This window comes from Aedes aegypti, chromosome 1 (genome assembly GCF_002204515.2).
Source record: "Aedes aegypti strain LVP_AGWG chromosome 1, AaegL5.0 Primary Assembly, whole genome shotgun sequence".
Lineage (NCBI taxonomy): Eukaryota > Metazoa > Arthropoda > Insecta > Diptera > Culicidae > Aedes > Aedes aegypti.
The window spans coordinates 47664407-47686942 of record NC_035107.1 but is presented as its reverse complement, the minus strand read 5'-3'; the positions used below and the strand labels follow the sequence as shown (position 1 = coordinate 47686942).

The following is a 22536-nucleotide window of genomic DNA, read 5'->3' as shown; positions in this document are numbered from 1 at the left end:
TTTTCATGGTATGAGGCGAAATAAAAATTGTGCCCTGTAAAATTTATTTATTTTTTTTTTTAACGAAACACAACTTCAACATTCAACATTGTGATATTTTGATATGTAATTATCAAGAAAATATGGAACAAAATGTTAAAAGTTAAAAATCAACAAAATAAGGAATATAAAGCAATCAATACGTGAAATGCATTTACACCCGATTCTGTTTTTGCACGGATTTTTTTTACACGGCCGTGCAAAAAAAGTTTCCATACATTTTTTTCCGCCAAAACCTTATTTTTGCATGAAACGTCGAGAAATGGTGTTACTTTTTTTGCACGGTTTTTGAAATTTTGAACTGAAAACTTTTTTTGCACGGTACGCATCCCCCGTGCAAAAACAGAATCGGGTGTATATCGAAATGAAATATTTCCATTCGAAAACAAAAGCTTTATGAGTACAGGAGTAACGTGCCCGGTTGTCTCACATAAATATACCTGATGTTTTCTTAAAGTACAGCACGTTGGTATATTTTTGTGGTCGGACAGAAACGTACCTAATAATTGATTCAAGTACCCATGTTGGTATAAAAAAGAGCTGATGCAGCAAAAACACAAGCAAGTGATAATCAAGTGAAAAGTAAAAGATAGCTTAGAACAATGAAGTATAAAATGAACACCATCAACAAAGGTTTTGTAAATGTGTTTTCAAAGAAGTGTTCCGAAATCTCACGGAAAGTAATATTGCCAAATTAGTTGGACTAGGATTTGAAGATGAAAATCAGCTTAATAAACAATTTAAAATTTGCGATTCGCGTCGTTTACAATTGGCCAAAAGAACATCATTATCAAGCGGTGATGACTTATCAAGTAGTGAAGAGGAAGATGTTTGGATGGAAGAGGAAACAATAGAAGCATCAGCATCAGCAACTTCAATACAGTCAACGGATTCCAATATGAATAATCCTATTTTCTAGTCTTAGCCAATTTAAGAAAAACTATGATATAGATGCTGAATGGCATTTTTCGCAACATCGCATGGCAAAGGGCCCTGCGATTCATTAGGGGGAACAATAAAACGCATGGCTATAAGGGCTAGTCTAGCTAAAGAACGTGAACATCCTTTCAAAATGCCAAGGAATTATTTGATTGGGCTCAAAAGCGAAAAGAGGAGCAACTAACACAAATTTTCTTTTCTTATGCAACTACAACAGAGTATGAACATATCAAGGAGCAGCTTAATGAACAATATTCGAAAGCAATAACTATTCAGGGAACACAAAAATACCATTCATTTATTCCAGTTTCCGTAGATAAAATAGAAGTTAGGCAATTTTCAAACTGTAATGAAAGTAAAAAAAAAATTGTAAACATTATGAAAAAGTAAGAAATCTGTATCAAAATAGGACGCTCCATCATTGTATAAGAACATGAAATAAAATGCTTTCAGATAAAAATATTCTTAATTTAATCAACTCGAAAAACATCCGAAAACAACCAAAAGTTGTGAATTTTCAGTATTTTAATTTTAAAATCGCTGTATCTCGGAAAGGATAGCAATAAGCAAAATTTTCTCATATACCTTTTTTGTTGCAAATTTTGCGTGCTTTCGTAAAATCGGTTCAAAAAGCATTCAAAAAGTTTATTCAGACCATATTGAAAAATCAACCTTTTTAAATAAAAAACTTTTTTGTCTATGATTTCTCCATATTGATCCACTAAGCAAAAGACTCGATTTTTTGTCTACTTTAAAACATAAAAAAATAAAAAAAAACAATATGTGAGAAAATGGATTTTTAAGCTTTATTTTCGAAATAAAAAATATTACAACATTTTTTTTACAGTGTATAATTTTTCTAGATAGTTCCAACAATAACCTAAAACTTTACAAAAGACACCAAACCGATCAGACAAATAGTTTCTGAGTTTTATTTTTTTTGAAAATTGTTAAGGTTTTTTTTCTTAGGCGGATAGACAAGAAACCGTTTCCCTACACTACTGAACGAAATCTCCCGCCAATTGAAAGTTTTTTTCCTCCTTCGAGTCCCATACCTATTTTCAGACACAATCAAGATGATTTTTCATTGCTGTCAAAATCATATGTTCAAAAATCGCATCTTATGAAAATCTTCCAGTTTAAATACGCGTATCTGTCAAAGGATACAAACTCTAGTGGAATTATATGGTATAGTACTAAATTCGGTTTTTTATCTACTTATAGGTATTCTACTTAACAGCTCGAAGATTTTTTATGAAATAATAATATACATTCTGCAAACATTACGATTTGTGATCGAGAATAATAAACCTTGTATCCATCTGTTGCTGAAGTTGTTTTAAGCTTTTAATAAGTTTAGAAGAGCAATATGCCGCTACGAATTTGAGGCTGATAGCGGCTAAGTGTGAAAAAAAGCAACTTCACAGACTTTATGCCTAAAAAGGGAAACCAAAGAGAGGCTGAAACGTGGTTCCTAATTTCAATTAGGATTACTCAGAGAATCCGACAAGACATCTCTCGAAGCGTATTTTTAAAAACTTCTACTTGGGAATCCTCGTTACGTTAAATGAAAAATTATTAGGAAAAAAGATATAAGTAGATGAAAACCCGAATTTAGTACTATACCATTTAATTCCACTAGAGTTTGTATCTTTTGGGGATTTTTATTATTTCCTTACGGGTTTGGGCCGAAAGGTCTCAGATTTTCATGAAACTTTTTCCACAGGCAGGGCTCATCAATATATGAATAAAAAAAATTGAGAAAAATTCAGGGTCGCCTATTTTCCCGGAAAACTCAGTTGGATTTTTTTTTGTTTTCCCCTGACACTACTTACTTTGAAAAACCATAACTCAAAAACAAAGCATCGTAGAAACAAAGTTTTTTTATGAAAATGAAAGAAAATTTTCTAAGGAATAGAAAAAAATGTTAACTGTAAAAAGTTTTCCACAAAATTTTCCACCGTTCAGAAAATTCGTAAAGAAAAGCCGGAAAAACTATGCTCCAACTCGTGGAAAATTTCCAAAAAAATATTTTTGAGAAGGTAATTTCATAAGCTGAAATTTTTGAAATGGTATTTTTGAAATGGTATTTTTTTTTTCATTTTTGAGTTATGGCCAATTTTGTAAAAAATGTGCAAATGTGCCATTTTGAGCTTTTTCTTTGAAAAATCATAGCTCAAGAAAGAAGCATCGTAGAAACAAAGATTTTTTATGAATATGAAAGCAAATTTTCCAAGGAATAGAAAAAAATGTTAACTGGAAAAAGTTTTCCACAAAATTTTCTACCGTTGAGAAAATTCGTAAAGAAAAGCCGGGAAAACTATGTTCCAACTCGTGTAAGATTTTCAAAGAAATATTTTTGAGAACAGAATTTTATAAATTTCAATCACTGAAACTTTTAAGATGTACTACTTTTTAATTCCTGCGTTTGGTCATAGTTTTGTGAAAAATGCCCAGATTTCTCGTACAAGTCGTTTCGTTCGAAAATCATAACTGAAGATAAAAGCGTCACAGAAACTTTTTTTTTTGTCAAATCGGAATCAAATTTTCTCAAAACTTTGAGATTTTTTGAAATGGAATAAGTTTCTCAAGACATTTTTCACCGTTAAGGAAAATAAATAATGATAACTTGATTAGCTATTCCAGCTTACAAACAAAGTATATTTGAAAAGAGCGATCAATAAGATCCAATCTTAAACATTTTTTAAATACGCTCATTTTTCGTTCCTAAAAAATTTGCAATTGCTTTGATGGAAAATCTTTGTTTTTCCAATGCTTCGATTGAAATGTGGGTTTTCAAAGAAAAGGCTTATATGGTCATTTTCCACAAAATTGGCCATAACTCAAAAACGAAAAAAAATACCATTATAAACATCTGCGATTAGAGCTTATAAAATTATCTTCTCAAAAAAATATTTTTGAAAGTTTTCAACTAATTGGAACATACTTTTTCCGGCTTTTCTCTACGAATTTTCTCAACGGTGGAAAATTTTGTGGAAAACTGTTTCCAGTTAATATTGTTTCTACGATGCTTCGTTCTTGAGTTATGATTTTTCAAAGTAAGTAGTGTCGGAGGAAAACAAAAAAATTCCAACTGAGTTTTCCGGGAAAATAGGCGACCCTGAATTTTTCTCAATTTTTATTTATTCATATATTGATGAGCCCTGCCTGTGGAAAAAGTTTCATGAAAATCTGAGACCCTTCGTCCCACTTGTACGGAAATAAAAAAAAAATCCACAAATGTTATAAATGTCATAGTGGTCCAAATATTATTGAAATCGATGGAGATTTGGAAAAGTTATGGTTATTTGTTGTTATTAGACGAACAATTGTAATTTTAGGTCGAATTTTCATTGCATGAAACAAAATAAAAATAAAATCTTGTTTGAATCTTTGAGTGAAGGCCTTTCTCGGCTTATAATAAGGATGCTATAAGGTTTATTAGTTTTTGCAAAAATGCTTGGAAACCATTTTTGGCACATAGTGGGGCCAAATCACCGAGGCAAAAATTCGACCCATATAATATCTTTCAAACGGGTCCGATAATGCGCCCGATATCTTCACACAGCACTGTACATTATCCATCGTTGCTTTTATCAGTCTAGTCAGTTTCCCGGGAAAACCATTCTCGTCCATAATCTTCCATAGCTGTTTGCGACACTTTTGGAGGATCTGCCGCAACATAAAGATTTGGTCTGTCGTCGATCGCCCGTCCACCAAACTGGCTTGATAACTTCCCACAAATCTGCTTGCCATAGACGGCGGAAGATGATCTGGGAAAGCACTTTATAGGCTGCGTTAAGAATGGTGATCGCTCGATAGTTCTCACATTCTAACTTGTCACCCTTTTTGTATATTGGGTATATTATTCCCTCCTTCCACTCCTCCGGTAGCTGTTCTGTATCCCAGATCCTGGCTATCAATCGGTGCAGACAAGTGGCCAACCTGTCCGGGCCCATTTTAATAAGTTCCGCTCCAATACCATCCTTTCCAGCTACTTTGTTGTTCTTGAGCTGTTTGATAGCATCCTTAACTTCACCTATTGTGGGAGTTGGCACGTCTCCTTCATCCACCGTTCTGATGAAGCCATTCCTCCTGCTATCTTGATCTTCCTCCTCTGCGCCGTTTAGGTGTTCATCGTAGTGCTGCTTCCACATTTCAATCACCTCACGTTCGTCCGTCAAGATACCTCCATCCTTATCCCGGCACATTACGGCTCGCGGCACAAAGCCTTTGCGGGAAGCATTGAGTTTCTTGTAGAACTTACGCGTGTCTTGAGAACGATACAGCTGCTCCATCTCTTCGCACTCCAACTCTTCCAGGCGGCGCTTTTTATCCCGGAATAGATGGGCTTGTTGTCTTCGCTTCTATTTGTATCGTTCCACGTTTTGACGGGTGCCTTGCTGCATCATCATCGCCCGCACTGCATTCTTCCCGTCCAAAACCGTCCGACACTCCTCGTCGAACCAACCGTTCCGTCGACTTCCTTCCACGAACCCAATGGCACCTTCCGATGCGTTGTTAATGGCTGCTTTGAGACTGCACCAGAGTCCTCAAGAGGGGCTTCGGTGAGCTCTCCCTCTTCCGGCAACGCTGCTTCAAGGCTTTTCTCGTAATCAGTTGCGACTTCGGGTAGCTTGAGTCGTTCCAGGTTGTACCGTGGTGGGCGTCGGTACCGAATGTTGTTCACAACGGAGAGTCGTTGGCGCACTTTAACTGTCACTAGGTAGTGGTCCGAATCGATGTTTGCGTCGCGATAGGTTCTGACGTCGATAATGTCCGAGAAGTGTCTTCCATCAATCAAATTGATAATTATTTCTTTTAAATGGCGATAGTTTTTCTGAAAATATTGATTATTCCACTAAAATCGAATTTTTGCCCCACCTTACTTTAAAATACAACATCACAATCAATACCTTCTCTGTACGGAGCCACAAATCAACCTAACTTTGACTTCTTTTGGCTCAATTCGATTGTTCCGTTGGATAACTCCAATCTTGGGTTAACTGGCATGTAGCTCCCAAATCTACTGAGTGCCAAAAAATTCTACCCAGCGTTAGCTTTCGAAGTCCTCGTAGTGGGTACAGTTGCGTAGCTAGGATTTTCGGGGCCCGATGCGAAGTCAGGTTCGGGGGCCCTTTGAAATAGGAGCCTGTGCCATTAAACCAGCATGCATTCGACATGTGACTTGTCAAATAATTGAAAAAATAATATTCTTTGTACAAACATTAGGATTTGTGATTGAGAATAATAAACCTTGTGTCCATCTGTTGCTGAAGTTGTTTTAAGCTTTTAATAAGTTCAGAAGAGCAATATGCCGCTACGAATTTGGGGCTGATAGCGGCTAAGTGTGGAAAAAGCAACTTCACAGACTTAATGCCTGAAAAGGGAAACCAAAGAGAGGCTGAAACGCGGTTCCTAATTTCAATAAGGATTACTCAGAGAATCCGACAAGACGTCTCTCGAAGCGTATTTTTAAAAACTTCTATTTGGGAATCCTCGTTACGTTAAGTAAAAAAATATTACATATGATAACATATCTTCGAGCTGTTTAGTGGAATACCTATAAGTAGATGAAAACCCGAATTTAGTACTATACCATTAATTCCACTAGAGTTTGTATCTTTTGACAGATACGCGTATTTAGACCTTACAGTTGAGGTCGAAATACGCGTATCTGTCAAAAGATAAAAAACTTGTGGAATTAAATGGTATAGGGTAGGTGTACCAGTTATGGCCGAAGTGGTTCCCTATTTCATACGTGATAACTTGAATGTCTCCACATTTTGAAAAGTTTTGTGTATTTTAACAATTTATAGCATATATCTTGATATTAAAACATTCAAAAAGATTAAAAAAGTGAAAGTCATTGAAATTTCACATATGGCCAAATAGGGAACCACTTTGGCTATAACTGATACACTTTCCCTAGTAGAGTAAAGTGGGGCAAAAGTTCGAGTGGGGTAAGAGTTTCTTTTTATGATTTCTAGCTCAATTCAAAACAAATCTTATAAATGTCACGGTGGTTCGAATGCTATTCAAGTGAGAGACTTTCAATCCAAATATCATAAAAATCGATTGAGATTTGGAAAAGTTATGGCTATTTGTTGTTTTTTGGCGTGAATATTGTAATTTTTGGTCAAACTTTCATTGCATGGAACCAATTGAAGATAAAATCTTTTTCAATATTTAATGTAAGGGCGTTTCTAGGCCTATCATAAGGTTGCTTTGAGGTGTATTCGTTTTTGCATAAATGCTTGAAAACAATTTTTGGCCCATAGTGGGGCAAAAGTTCGAATCAGCGGGGCAAAAGTTCGACCTATGTATAAAATCACGGAAAAATTTGCAAATTGCCTAAAATCCACATAATATCTTCAAACTTAGTTAAATTAGTCTGATCGTGTGAAAACTGTCACCAAAATTTTACATTTCCACTTAGTTTTGCGAAAAACTGGTATTTTTGAGTATATTACAATTAACCCGGTTTTGGGTAATTTTTTGATGAAAATTTAGTGTGTATTTTTCGTCAAACTTAAGTTTACGGCTGTTGTAAAGTATGCCTGTCATAAAAGAATCGATATTTTGTGTTTTAGCCAGCGAACTTTTGCCCCACACTAGATTCGACCTCTTGCCCCACCGGTGGGGCAAAAGTTCGAATAAGACAATCAATTTTGAAACTGTTATAACTAAAAATGGGTAAATATTTGGACACAAGTTTGTTCAGCAAAATTATAGCCAATATGTTGAAGGTTCACTGTATGGTATTTGTTTTGTTTTAACTGCTATTGTTTTTCTGGAAACTTTGATTATACCACTAAGGTCGAACTTTTGCCCCACCTTACTCTACTAAATTCGGTTTTTCATCTACTTATTACATGTGTTTAATGATTTTCTTCAGAAATTTCTTTACAAAGTTATTCAGATACTTACTTAAAGTTTTATACAGCTATTAATTCGAAGATTTCATTGAGAGATTCGTTTACATATTTTCCAATGCAATTCCCCCAGAATTTTCGTTTGAGATACTCCGTAGAATTCAAGCACAAGATGTTTGAGGAGATGCTTAGGATTTTTTTCAGATTTTATTGGTAAAAACTTCTTAAGAAAACCGGTGGAACCTGTGGAAAATCTCGGGTTAAACTTTTGGGGAATCAAAAGATTAATTTCTGTGGCACCCTTAATTTATTTGCAAACTGAAGAATGCATCGAGCATTAACTTCAAAACTAATTCAATAAATCTGTGAAAGAACTTAGAATCGAATCGGTTGAATTAATTGTAAAATTCATGGTATAATTTTCAATAAACTTCGTGAAATAATGCATGACAGAATTTATGGAACAGTTCTTGGGATAATCTTTGGGAAAATTACAAAAGGACTGGTTCGGAAAATAACTGGAAGTATATCTGAAAATTGCCATGAGAGCTTCAATCCTAGAAAACATCTTTATTTATTTTCCTGGAAGAATATTTGGAATTTTTGCAAGGTATCTCCACGTAATAACTAAAGAAATGAGCATGAGCGTAGAAGACCGTACAACTCATAGTTGCTACTCCGGGATTTAAAAGAACAATCGTCAAGGTAATAAATAAAGAAATCAATATAAAGATTTTTAAAGGAATTTTTCTATGTAATGCTATAAGAATTTCTGGAATAATTTTCTTTTTTAGTACCTTATTGGATAGCCAAAATATTTTCTGGAGCAAATTTTGAAAGAATTCTTCTTGGCTTGAGAATTAACTTTAAGAATTTCAAGACGAATTTCTAGGATTATTTCATGAGGAATCTTAATAACAATTTCCGGAGGGATCCCTGGAGAAGTCTGCGTACGTATTTCTGAAGAAAGTTTTGAATGAATTGCTAGAAAAGTTTTTGAAGAATTTCCAATTCAGGTCCCCTTTGAACCTATTTTCATTGCCTGTATAGGGTAACGGTCGTATTTTGGACCCCCTAAGGAAGTGATTTTAGATTTTTGACTCAATTGATTGATTGCATAGCGTAACCGAGTCAAAGAACATAACAATATGTGAAGAAAAACTTCCTCTACGAGATAAAAATGCCCATACGGTCATGTAGGATCCAAAAAACGTCGAAAATAATTGAATTGTGAAGCACTGTTTGTCATTATTTTGGACACACCAATAAATTTTGGACCCTCAAAGTATATATTTTGGACCCCCGGCATTTTTTATCGTTTGACGACAAAGTCCACGACTCTGGTTGTATAATATGCTTGTCCATAGTCTATACAATCGAGTTTAATGCACCAAATATTTTTTAAACATTAAAATAGGCCATTTTCATTAGTGATTCGAATTCTTCGTGATTCTCCATCAAGGAACATAAGTAAGTGGAAAAAAATATGGTCTTTACTCTCGAAAACGTATTATTAATGGAGAAACGCGAAAAACTTATGAAAACGGCCTATTTTAATATTCAAACAATATGTATTGCATTTAACTCGATATAATTCGAAAATGGCTACTTCTAGAGAAATTATTCATATAATAATTATGGCTTAGAATCATTCAAGATGCTTGCTGTATCATCAGAACGTATTTATTTTGACAAAAAACAAAATTTTGAAAATCGACCAAAAGTTGTTCTTAGAAAAACTTCTTTATTATAAATTCCTTCATCATGAAACTTTGTCCTAAACATCTTTTTACTATCAAGATTCCATGGTGAAAATTTAAAAAATATTACCATACCAAAAACATGTGCAAAATTCAATCCAAATCGAAGATGGTCGAGTTCTGTGACTGACCGATTTGACATGGAATCCGTCTACTGCGATCAGAAAACAATGCTTCCTTGATCGATTCCTTGCAGAAATTACTTGTCAGCAACGAATCTGGCTTTAGACTGGACGATTTTCATACGATGCGATTTTTAAACATATGATTTTAACAGCGATGAAAATCATCCTCATTGTGACTAAAAATAGGCATGGGGCTCGAAGAAGGAAAAAAACATTCAATTGGCGGGAGATTTCGTTCAGAGCACAGTGCTTCCAAGGGCCCAAATTCGTGATCGAAAATGTTTTGCGCCCGAAAAGTTGGTTTTAGAGGTATGGTGTCTTCAGAGAAGTTGTTCGGGATGTAGAAGCCCTTCTTAAGAAAGTATTATTTTTGTGATGAATCCACCTAGCAGTGAGATAGATTTTCACTTTTTTGTCTTCGGCAAAGTTGTAGATAATTTCACTACATGAAAGTTTGCTGAATACACTTTAGCTATATCTATTAAATTTTAAGAGATATGGGTCATGTTTTGTGAACGACCCCTTGAAACTAGTTTTTTTCGTTATATCTTTACCATGTTTGGAAAGTTTGAATATTTTTTTATTTGGAAATGGTTTTGAAGCCATTGATCTTTTTAGTGGTAATCCTATGAAGTGGTAAACAATAATAATATTTTGTCATTTCTCAGAGTCTATAAATGTAGAGTTGCGCGAAGTCTGAAACAAAATCTACCAATCGAACTGTCAAACCGCCCACCTATCGAGCAGACCAGCAAAACAAATAAGGGCTATTTTCGAAGAAGAAAAAGAACAATCATTCAAAGTAGCCTTTTCGCGCAACTCTCTGTATATAGACTCTGTCATTTCTGAGCTCTTTTGAGAAACTTCGCGGCCTCGTCGGGCACTAAATGCATTGTGTTATAGAGTGATTTAAAATTTGCAGAGGGGTGATACAAAAGTGATTCCATTCGAATTTCAAACATGTTTCAAAAATAGTTCCAGGCCACGGAAATATGTAAAACTTTGGATTCTTGTTCAATTTTAAATGTAGAAGCTGTAAGAAACTGGATACCACTAAACCAGCCAATTCTACCAAAATTGTTTCCAAGAATTGCTGAAAGAATTTTTTCACAAATTTCATAAGGTGGACAACCGAATAGCAATTTTAAGTGGAATTTCTAGAATTCCTGTGGCGTACCTTAAAGAAAATTCTTTTAGAACGCCCGAAATTGTTCCTGACAATAAGATAAGGAAGACTTCCTGGAGTTTTTTTTACGGATTTTCTTCAGGAATTTAGAAATAATCATAGAACAAGTTTTTGTTGACCGTTGTTGCAATTTATGGAGAAGTAGTTGAAAAATTTATAAAGAGATTTGAATAGTAGTTAATAATAAAATTCTGATATCTTCACTGTAGCATCTTAGATGAAGTTTTTGTGATACTATTTGGAAATTTGTAGTGGGATTTGTTAGGTAATATTTGTTGAAAATTTAAGCCTTTATTTCAGCAGAAATTACCAAAGGGATTATGGATTAAACCTTAGAGAAAGTCGTAAAAAAATTATATAAGGGTTGCAGGAGAAACCACATCAACCGAGGGGATTTTTGAAAGCTATGTCGTATTGAAGTGCTTTTTTTTTGCAAAGTTTCAGACAATCGAGCCTAGAAAACCGAGTAAACCCTCCATGCTAAAGTAAAACATGGAAGTACAAAAGTAGTTCTTCACCTACCTAATCCACATATCATATACTGCCCATAAAAGTATAACTGTCCCATATTGATTTTCGAACCAACACCTTTTTTCATCGCAACATTCATGTTTTAATATACAACTCACTTGGCATATTAAAATTTATACATTTTGTTTGATAATGTTGTGGAAAAATATGAAGTTGGTGCAGTCCTATATTGAAAAATAAAGGCATAACAGTCTCTATATGAACTTTGGAGCTTAATAGAAACTGCAAAACGGGAATAATGTTCATGTTTATATTTTTTACTGATCAATATTAACAATATGAGTAATCTGTGGGGTGGATCTAAAATAATATGGCATTCAAAAATTTACTAGAAATTTATAAACATTTGTAAGAGAATGCAAACTTCAAACTATGAGCGCTATTTTATCAATGCCTACTAATTCAATATGGGACAGTTATGCCTTTATGGGCGGTATAGTAGATATCATAATTTTAATTGTACACATCGTTGAGAGCTCTATATTGCATTATCTTTTGTAAGAGTAAATAACGAAAAATGAAGTAGAGTCAAACATCGAAAGGCTATCAATATATGAATTGATACCACGCATAATCGAGTTCTTTCAACTAACTAAAGTATGAGAAAAACGCTTCTACTAGAATTTGCCTAAATGATGCCAAACTACCCCCATTGAATAGATACAATTCTCGCGATCAGTGTCATAAGGGCGTAAGAGGATCATGCTGTAAAGAAAAGGAATACCAATAGTTTTCGGGTACATATGAGGTTATGTAATTTACAAATTACAATTATTTATCATTGAATCAAGCTGCTGTGAAACGCAAGTCAGTCTCGTCTGTAAAAAGTGTGAGCTGAATGTTATTTGTTGATGAAAATGCAGATGGAACTGACTTGCAATTCTTGGCAGTAATGAACTTGTAACATTCAATCAATCCATATGTACACTCTCTGGAGTTTTAGCTCTTCTATACACTCCCGTGCATAAGTTTGGGTTCACCCCCTAAAAAACATGCAAAAGTGTTCTGTACATATCTCTGTGATTACACGTCCAATTGAAACTCTCTAAGTCGCATTCGAAAGGCAAAGAGTTATTCTTACTTCGTATGTATTTTTCCAAAAACATTCTTTGAAGTTTTTATACTAAATTTTTACTTAAAGTTGTGACATTTTTCAAAAAACACACTGAAAAATCATATTTAATTTCCTCAGGATTGGGTCGACCAAAATTTTCAATCAAAGTGACATTAGAATCGTAAACTTATATTCTTTGAAGAAACGCTACGAAATTTTGGCGGAAAAATCTGAAAAGTATTCAAAATCAATGAAACAGTCAGTCAAGTCATCGTGCAAAAGTTTGGGTTCACCTAAACTGACTTAAATCTGTGAAATCTCAAACCAATCATGTACACGCCATTATTTGCGCTCAATAAAGCTTTAAACTATTAAAATCGGTTGAAAAATGGCAGAGATATTGACAAAAATGATGTGCGTGCGGCTCAGATGAACCCAAACTTTTGCACGATTTGCATCATACTGAGGGGTGAACCCAAACTTTTGCACGATGACTTGACTGACTGTTTCATTGATTTTGAATACTTTCCAGATTTTTCCGCCAAAATTTCGTGGGGTCTCTTCAAAGAATATAAGATTACGATTCTAATGACACTTTGATTTAAAATTTTGGTCGAAGCAATGCTGAGGAAATTCAGTATGATTTTTCAGTGTGTTTTTTGAAAAATGTCACAACCTTAAGTAAAAAATTAGTATACAAAATTCAGAAAATGTTTTTTGAAAAATACATACGAAGTAAGAATAACTCTTTGCCTTTCGAATGCGGCTTAAAGAGTTTCAATTGGACGTGTAATCACAGAGATATGGACAGAACACTTTTGTATGTTTTTGAATGGGTGAACCCAAACTTTTGCACGGGAGTGTACCTCGATGATGTTAGTTGTGTTTGTCGGATACATGAGATTATTCAGATTAATTTACATACAAGCTTCAATTAGCGTTTGTTCAGCGGATTTTTTTCTAAATCATTTCAAACTTTGTAAAAATGATCCTCACTACAATTTACATCGTTTAAGGATAGGAGAGGAATAACTTAAAACTTTTATTAGATTACTGGTTTATATTTATTGTACTCCGAAACAAATATAATCACAAACTTACTCTTTGACCGGCAGTATTCCAACGCTGCGCACTTTCAGTACCAGCCTTTCCTGGCAGGACACAAAATGTGCCAGCTCGCGGTGCACGGCATCGTCCACCTGGTAACCGTTGACTCGAATTATCTGATCGCCCACCTGTTCGAGAACAAAGAAACCAAAATTTTGTCTATTTCAACCAACTAATGCAACTAATCCTAGCATGCCACACGCACTCGTTCAGCTGGTCAACATTAGGGTATCTCAGGGAAAATCAATGCTCGAAAAGTCGCGGTGAGCAACCCTAGTTTGAAAGATAAGTATATCTTTCATTATTGGGTTGATCATAATGTCTATTCAAACATTGATTTTTCTCAGGGACACCCTACTCGACATCTAAGTAGCCCGGAACCGCACATTCACCTGCTCGTACACAGCACACACTTACCCGCAATCCCTGCCGATCGGCCTCGCTGTCCTTCTGCACATCCGACACGAAAAACCCCGTCCCGTACTCTAGTCCACCGCGAATCGAAAACCCAAAATTTCCACCCCCATTGAAGTGCCCATGTGAATAACCTTGCGGCCGAGTCAACCGCACCATCCGCACTCGCTGCTGACCGGACCCGTCGATCGTGGCCATCCGTTCCTTGACCTCGGCCATCGTTAGGCCACCAATACTCCCACTACCACCTCCGGCCCCAGCAGCTCCCAGTGCCGAAATGCCGATCTTGGTCGTCCGGGTCAACGTGTTGTGGTGGTAACCCAACGAAGTAGGCTGCCCCGTCCGGAAGGTTCCCATGCTGGCGGCGGTGTTGCCACTGGCTCCTTTGCGTAGATTACAGTAATCGGCCATAGCAGGCCGGTCCGGGTAGGTGCGACCAGTCCGAGGTGGAAATCTGAAATGGGATAGGGAGAAGAGAGCGTTTAGTTAGGAGATGTTGGTTTTTTAATTCCTATACAGATAAAATCAAATATCAAATTATAAAATTGCAGGATCTGCAAGATGAAATTGAAATCGTTTATAAGAATTGAAAAACAATAATTTAGAAAAAAAATCTCCTAATTAGACCTAATTAGAATTTGAAAATTTTCTCAATCGATAAACAAAAATTTTGCAAACAAATTATATTAGTTGGGATCTACTCCTTCTAGGAACTTATCTTGAACTTTGAAAAAACCATAAAACCCAATTCCAAGTGAAAGAGGTAAACATAATATTATTAACCAATTGATATAACTCTCGCTTACTCGATATTTGGTACCTCGATATCGAGTTAGAGAACGAGAAGTTGGTTTTCATGGCTACCTCGATGGTCCCTAGGATCGCAATTGTACTGGTTTTGGGTTCTGTAACTCGATACCTCCCTATCCCAATAATGGTTTCTTCAATATCGAGTTATGGAGAGTTGGCTGTAATGGACGCACTAAAAATCAAAAACAAATTACGAACGGTGACAGAAACCGAAAATTTTCTCCAAACCGGATCGGATCGAAAGCGACGGAAAATTAGCCCGCGCCGCGTCGCTCGATTGGATAACAAACTTGATCGACAAGTAGGGGTAGGACCGCACGTAAATTTCTTGAGATAGCAACGCCAACTTCAACCGACCGATCGACCGACTTCGACTCCGACGAGTTAATCAATCAAGATCCGCATCCAAGTTGACGGCGGCGGCGGCTGCAGCAGGAGACGACTATGCCCTCGGGGTAGAAGTTACGCAGCAGCACCGGATCGACACGCCGCCTCGCCACCAGGAGTTTTATTTTTTCCTATATTACTGTGCATGATTCAGCCCGTGCCGTCGCCGTGCCACACATTCCTCCCTTCAATATATTTGGGTAGGAATTCGTTACAATAATCGTGCGGTGGCCTACAGCTGGTGGGACCTCTCGCGATTATGATTATGGCAGAAGCGCGAGTTTTCCCACGCTGACGGGTCACTCAGACTCGCGTATAGGCAAACGCGACAGAATTAGGGCCCCATTGTGAGTCGTAGCGTAGTTTGGGGCATGAGTGCCATTGGGGCCAGTAGGCGATCCCCATTTTTAACTACGAGTAAATAGTTTTTGTGTTTAAGTTTAACAGTATGGGATGATACACATTCTCTCATACCTCTGAGTACAATGTACATTTCGATTTTAGCAACAGTAAACTGCTCGATTTAGGTAACATTCAAAATACCAAAATCGAACGGTTCTTCATAATTTGTTTAATTTGAATATTGACAATATTTTTCTCATATTGATCAAAGTTAACTGTCAAGCACAGTGATACCCCCTGGGGGCGGTTTTCAGGTCTGGGGAGCGGGCAAAACTTTGTTAGATTTGAATTTGAGGTGATGCAACAACTAGACAGGGGGCGAAAGAGAGAGAAATTGTATACAATAAATCCTAACATTTTAAGTAGGTACCTAATTTCACTTCGATTAAGGATTATGCTTTTATCTCTGTTTGTTCGTACCTCAAACTATGCTCATCTTTTGAATCATAATTGACAGAACTTTAACAAACTCCAATAAAAAACGAAATGTTTTGTTATGTTTGCATATTTTCAGCTTTTTTAATTTCAAAACACAATTCATCGGCAGCTGAGAGTTATTGGAATGGTTTGTAGTCGTACATAACATTTGTTTTATCTTCATTCATGTGAACTTCAACTAAGAGCTAGTTTTCCACTATTCATATATCACAGATAACATTTTACCAAAACGAATACGAAAACGAAAATTTGGAGTCTAAAATATCTTATAACTTTTGTTGTAGAAATTAGAATAAGAGCAAATTTCCGAACTGAAAATGCAGTTTTGTTCAAAATAATCGACGAATAAAAAAAGTAAAAACACACAGTTATTATATTTGTGAAATTCAGCAGTTTAACAACCATCATGTTGATGAAAAAGAAATAAATACAAATTAAGAAATAAATAACAGTTTTGGAGAAAACAAATTAATCAACATGAATCCATGTAATGTCGCGCTCATTCTAAATTTTCATCCAGCTACGGAGGTAATGCGCCGCTCAAGATCGCGCAAGACTGCGAAATGATGGAACGTCATTTTCTGTTGTTGTTTTTCATGGTATAATTTTTGTTTGTTTTTTTCTCCGTCAATCGAGGCAATATCCAAGTGGTATACCAAGTGATACTTTTATCAAATTTTAAATAATATTGAAAATTAATTGTTCACTATTAGCCTAGTGATGAAAAAAGAAATGCAATTTAGTACGGAAACTAAAATGGGTTCCGAAACAATCATTGTTTTTGTTTTGAATGAAACAAAGCGACTCGACGAGGCCAACGAGACGATGCCCAACGATGTGATGGAGTCACTGAATTATGTGACAGTGATGATGAGTGAATCTTGGTCATTTTTATTACGGAATACTGCATTTTCTACAATATGGTATTTTGACGTTTACTGGCCTTGTTGTTTCTGTTAGTATAATATTGGTCTCAAGGGGGCAAAAGTCCAAATAGTTTGGGAAACACTGGTCTTGAATGACCTTCTAATTCGATTCACGCTGAATTTTGTTGGAAAACGCGTTACAAAAAGACCGTTCGACTTTCGAATGTCAAACATGTAAAACATGCAGCGCAAAGCCCATGATATCCCTTTCGGGACGGACCATATTTGAGTGATTTTCTTTATTTTGGCTATTCTATCAATCCATGAACTTTTTAGGGTCAAATTCAGACCAGCACAATTGTGCTGGCGGTCGATGTTCGAAAATAAATATTTTTTTTATTTTTTTTTTAAATTGTTCCAGTTATGCCCTTTTAAAAAAAAATCGACCCTTATTTTTCCAATTCGTAATTAGGGTGATCTTTCGTGGAATAGTGTGACCCAAAAATTTAGAAATATTTTTTTAATGTACATTAAAACAAAAAATATAATATACATTAATATAAATGATTTGTTTTTACAAATGGATCGAAAACAATGTACGAGGGATGAAACTACTTACTATTCTCTCTAAGGTTCAAGGCATTAGGTGACGATGACGTTTATCGCTATAATTCAAGAACTAGTCTACGTCATAGAAAAATTGGTAAATAACATGTGTGAATAACTTGAAAACTAATTGTCTCAACCAAACCATCTTGGATTTGCTACGTTTGTTTATATCCGCAAAAGTTATATAAGATTTTTTTTTCTCAAAAATAATTTATGCAATAAAATCAAAATTGAAAACAATAATAAACCTTCGAATTGTTTAGTGGAATACTTGTAAATAAATGAAAACCGAATTTAGTACTGTACCATTTAATTGCACTAGAGTTTGTATCCTTTGACAGATACGCGTAACTCGACCTCCACTATAAGGCCGTTATCAGTGTCATGTACTAGACTCGAAAATTAAGTTAATTATTTTTGGGACCCCTCCCACTTCTTTCACACATTTTACCTAACATATTCATTGTCACTTTTGAATTCACATAGCCTTCCTTTCGATGTTCCTGTAAAGGTTGGTAACATAGAACTGATTAATTTTCAATAGCTGGAATCATTCATTTTATTCCTAGAATTTAAATGGAAACGTCAAAACATTCAGTCTGCGCAAGCAGCTTCCCTAAAAATACATGTGAATTTCCCTAAAAATACATGTGAATTTACGTGCCCGACAGCTTGGACGTTAATTAACAAGAATGACGCATTTTTAAGTGCAAATAATTACCACCAAATTTATTCTTCTTCTTTCTGACGCTACAGAAGCCTACTTCTAAACTTCTCATGAGCACTTCCATAGTTATCAACTGACAGCTGACGAATTCCATCCAGAATGAGTCGAAAAAAATAAAAATCGTCCTCGATAGTCTTCGATTTGGATTAAACTTTGCACATGTTTTTGGTATGGTAGAATAAGTGTTTTCCATAGAAAAATTGATCATTTTGACTCAAGTGTAACTTTTGAAAATGGCCTATACATTTTTGTATGTAACTTATTTGAAAAATTCTAACTCCGAAACTGTTGATTTTAGAAAAAAGTGTTCTATAAAGAACACTTAGTGAACCGTTTGGACTATAAGAAAAAAATATACACTGAAAAAATATTATATTTATTTTCATAAAAAAATCAAAAATAAAACTTAAATTTTAAATTACACAAAAACCCCATTTTTAATATTTTTTAAATTTTCACCATAGAATCTTAATAGTAAACAGATGTTTGGGACAAAGTTTCATGATGGAGAAATTTTTAACAAAAAAGTTTTTCTAAGAACAACTTTTGGTCGATTTTCAAAATTTTGATTTTTTTTTTTTGTCAAAATAAATACGTTCTGATGATACACACACTTAGATTTTTTTCTCGAGCTCGGCTGTGCGAATCTCGGTTTCCCGATTTAAACCGAGACTCAGCTAACAAATTGTCCGGTATCGAAGCACGATACACTGATATTCGGCTTTTATTTGCTGAGATCCCAGGAAATTTGTTTGCCGACTACTCGGCTGTGTGGATCTCGGTTTAAATTAGCCGAGATTCGGCATTCTAAATTAAGTGTGCAGTAAGCATCTTGAAATGATACTAAGCCATAATGATTATATGAATAATTTCTCTAGAAGTAGTCATTTTCGAATTATCTCTAGAAGTAGTCATTTTCGAATTATATCGAGTTTAAAGCAAAAAATATTATTTAAATATTAAAATAGGCCATTTTCATTAAATATTCGCGATTCAACAGTCTTCTATTGGAATTTCAAATTTTCAATGCGACCTAGCGTCATCAAAATGTAGAATATCGAACTAACCAAGCATACAGCACATAGGGTAGAAGCACCGGTTTTGGCCATACGCCAGTTGTAGCCATAGGAGATTATACACCGTTTTACATAGCCAATCAGCATGAAACCTTTTGTGTTCAGTAGATCACATTCACATGATAGAACTACATTCATTTACTCGTCCAAATTGCCTCAAAACATAAGAAAAACAACTCGTTTTCCTTATAATTTTAACTCACATACACCTAATTTGGCCAGGGCACTCCTAACTTGGCCACTCTCATGAGAAATCAATGCAATTGGCCAATTCAGGAACCGAAGATAAATCTCTGGCCGAAACTGGTTCCGTTGGCCTATATTGACCAACGGATTTTCAAAGCGAAAAAATGATCGTAGCTCAGTTTTGATATTTTACACACATAATATGGATTGAAAGCTTGCATTTGACATATTTGTATTATAAATACGGCTTCCCATTTATTTTTTATTGACATTTTCTCTTAGGCTGGCCAAAACCGGTGCTTTTACCCTAGTCCAAAACCTAACGAACGACTTTACCGAAAACAGTAACACTGTAGCTATTCTGCATCATGAGATTTTTGGTTTTTTAAATTTTAATACTCACTAAGGCCTCCTAGTTGAAGAATGTTGAACTAAGTAAACATGTAGTGTATAGCCTTTACGTCCTCACTGGGACGTTTTATTTTATTTCCACCGTCTTCGACCTGAAGTCACATAGACTGAATTACTGTACTATTCAACAAATGTTTCAAAGTAGCAATAACGGTCTGCTTCGCAAGTGGTATTAAAACAAAATAAAATAAATAATGTAACATTTTATTTTGTATTTAATTACTGGCCGTCTTACTTACTTACTTATTTGGCTTTACATCAATTATCTTGATAAAGCCTCGCCAACAATATTACGCCAATTCACTCGGTTCATGGCCGATTCTCTCCATCCTCGACTGTGACCCACGCTCTCCAGGTCCTGGTGTACCTGGTCAATCCACCTAGCTCGCTGCGCCCCACGCCTTCTTGTTCCGACCGGATTCGTGGCGAACACCATCTTTACAGGGTTGTTGTCCGGCATTCTTGCAACATGCCCTGCCCAGCGTATCCTTCCAGCTTTAGCTACCTTCACGATACTGGGTTCGCCGTAGAGTCGAGCGAGCTCGTGGTTCATCCTTCGCCGCCACACGCCGTTCTCCTGCACGCCGCCGAAGATCGTCCTTAGCACTCGGCGTTTGAAAACCCCAAGAGCTTGCAAGTCCTCCTCGAGCATAGTCCACGCCTCATGCCCATAGAGGACTACCGGTCTTATGAGCGTTTTGTACATCGTGCATTTGGTGCGAGGGTGAATCTTTCTTGACCGCAGTTTCTTCTGGAGCCCATAGTAGGCACGACTTCCGCTATTTCCCGACTAACGTTGTTGTCAGCCGTCAACAAGGATCCGAGGTAGACGAACTCGTCCACCACCTCGAAGGTATCCCCGTCTATCGTAACACTGCTTCCTAGGCGGGCCCTGTCGCGCTCAGTTCCGCCAACCAGCATGTACTTTGTTTTCGACGTATTCACCATTAGCCCGACTCTTGTTGCTTCGCGTTTCAGGCGGGTGAACAAATCTGCCACCGTTTCAAATTTTCTCCCAATAATATCCATGTCGTCCGCGAAGCAAACAAATTGTCCGGATCTCGTGAAAATCGTGCCTCGACTGTTAAGTCCGGCTCTCCGCATGACACCTTCAAGCGCAATATTGAACAACAGGCACGAAAGTCCGTCGCCCTGTCGTAGTCCCCGCCGAGACTCGAACGAACTGGAGTGTTCGCCCGAGATCTTCACGCAGTTTTGCACACCGTCCATCGTTGCTCTGATCAATCTTGTGAGCTTCCCGGGAAAGCTGTTCTCGTCTATGATTTTCCATAGCTCTACGCGGTCGATACTATCGTATGCCGCCTTGAAATCGATGAACAAATGGTGCGTAGGGACCTGATACTCACGGCATTTCTGGAGGATTTGCCGCACGGAAAAGATCTGGTCCGTTGTCGAGCGGCCGTCGATAAAACCTGCTTGATAACTTCCCACGAACTCGTTTGCTATAGGTGATAGACGACAGAAGAGAATCTGGGATAGTACTTTGTAGGCGGCGTTTAGGATGGTGATTGCACGATAATTTTCACACTCCAATTTGTCGCCCTTTTTGTAGATAGGGCATATAACGCCTTGCTTCCACTCCTCCGGTAGCTGTTCCGTTTCCCAGATTCTGACTATCAGCCGATGCAGACAAGCGGCCAACCTGTCCGGGCCCATCTTGATGAGTTCGGCTCCGATACCATCCTTGCGGCCTTGCGGCCTTGTTGTTCTTGAGCTGTTGAATGGCATCCTTAACTTCCCCCATCGTGGGAGCTGGTTGGTTTCCGCTGTCCGCTGTGCTGACGTAGCCATCGCCTTCGCTGTCCTGACCTTCAGTGCCTGTGTTCTCTGCGCCATTCAGGTGTTCATCGTAGTGCTGCTTCCACCTTTCGATCACCTCGCGTTCGTCCGTCAAGATGCTCCCATGCTTATCCCGGCACATCTCAGCTCGCGGCACGAAGCCTTTGCGGGATGTGTTGAGCTTCTGATAGAACTTCCGCGTTTCTTGAGAGCGGTACAGCAACTCCATCTCTTGGCATTCCACCTCTTCCAGGCGGCGCTTTTTGTCCCGGAATAGGCGGGTTTGCTGTTTCCGCTTCAGTCTGTATCGTTCCACGTTTTGCCGCGTGCCATGCTGCAGCATTGTAGCCCGCGCTGCATTCTTCACCTCTAAAACCTCCTGGCACTCCTCGTCGAACCAATCGTTTCTTGAGCTCCGTTCCACATATCCGACAACGCTTTCGGCAGCGTCGTTAGTGGCTGCTTTGACTGTCCTCCAGCAGTCCTCAAGAGGGGCCCTATCGAACTCGCGCTCATCCGGCAACGCTGCCTCAAGATGCTGCGCGTACGCATTGGCGACATCCGGTTGTTTCAGCCGCTCGAGATTGTACCGGGGCGGGCGTCAGTACCGTACGTTGTTAACGACGGATAGTTTTGGGCGCAGTTTCACCATCACCTGGTAGTGGTCGGAGTCAATGTTAGCGCCACGATAGGTTCTGACGTCGGTTATGTCGGAGAAGTTCCGTCCATCGATCAAAACGTGGTCGATTTGCGATTCTGTCTGCTGAGGTGATCTCCAGGTGTACCGATACGGG

The 22536-nt window shown here is 37.2% G+C and overlaps 1 protein-coding gene across 7 annotated transcripts in view; it reads right to left on the bottom strand.

Annotated features, from left to right (window-relative positions):
* Window positions 1-22536, bottom strand: part of LOC5566765 — a 190216-nt gene that overhangs the window by 27612 nt on the left and 140068 nt on the right. For all 7 annotated transcript variants that reach the window (XM_021845778.1, XM_021845903.1, XM_021845942.1 and 4 more), the window contains 2 exons: window positions 14034-14484; window positions 13611-13744 (listed from right to left, as the gene is read on the bottom strand). In XM_021845778.1, coding sequence (XP_021701470.1) covers window positions 13611-13744; window positions 14034-14441 — 542 coding nt within the window. In that variant the 5' untranslated portion in view covers window positions 14442-14484. The remainder of the gene's footprint in view (window positions 1-13610; window positions 13745-14033; window positions 14485-22536) is intronic.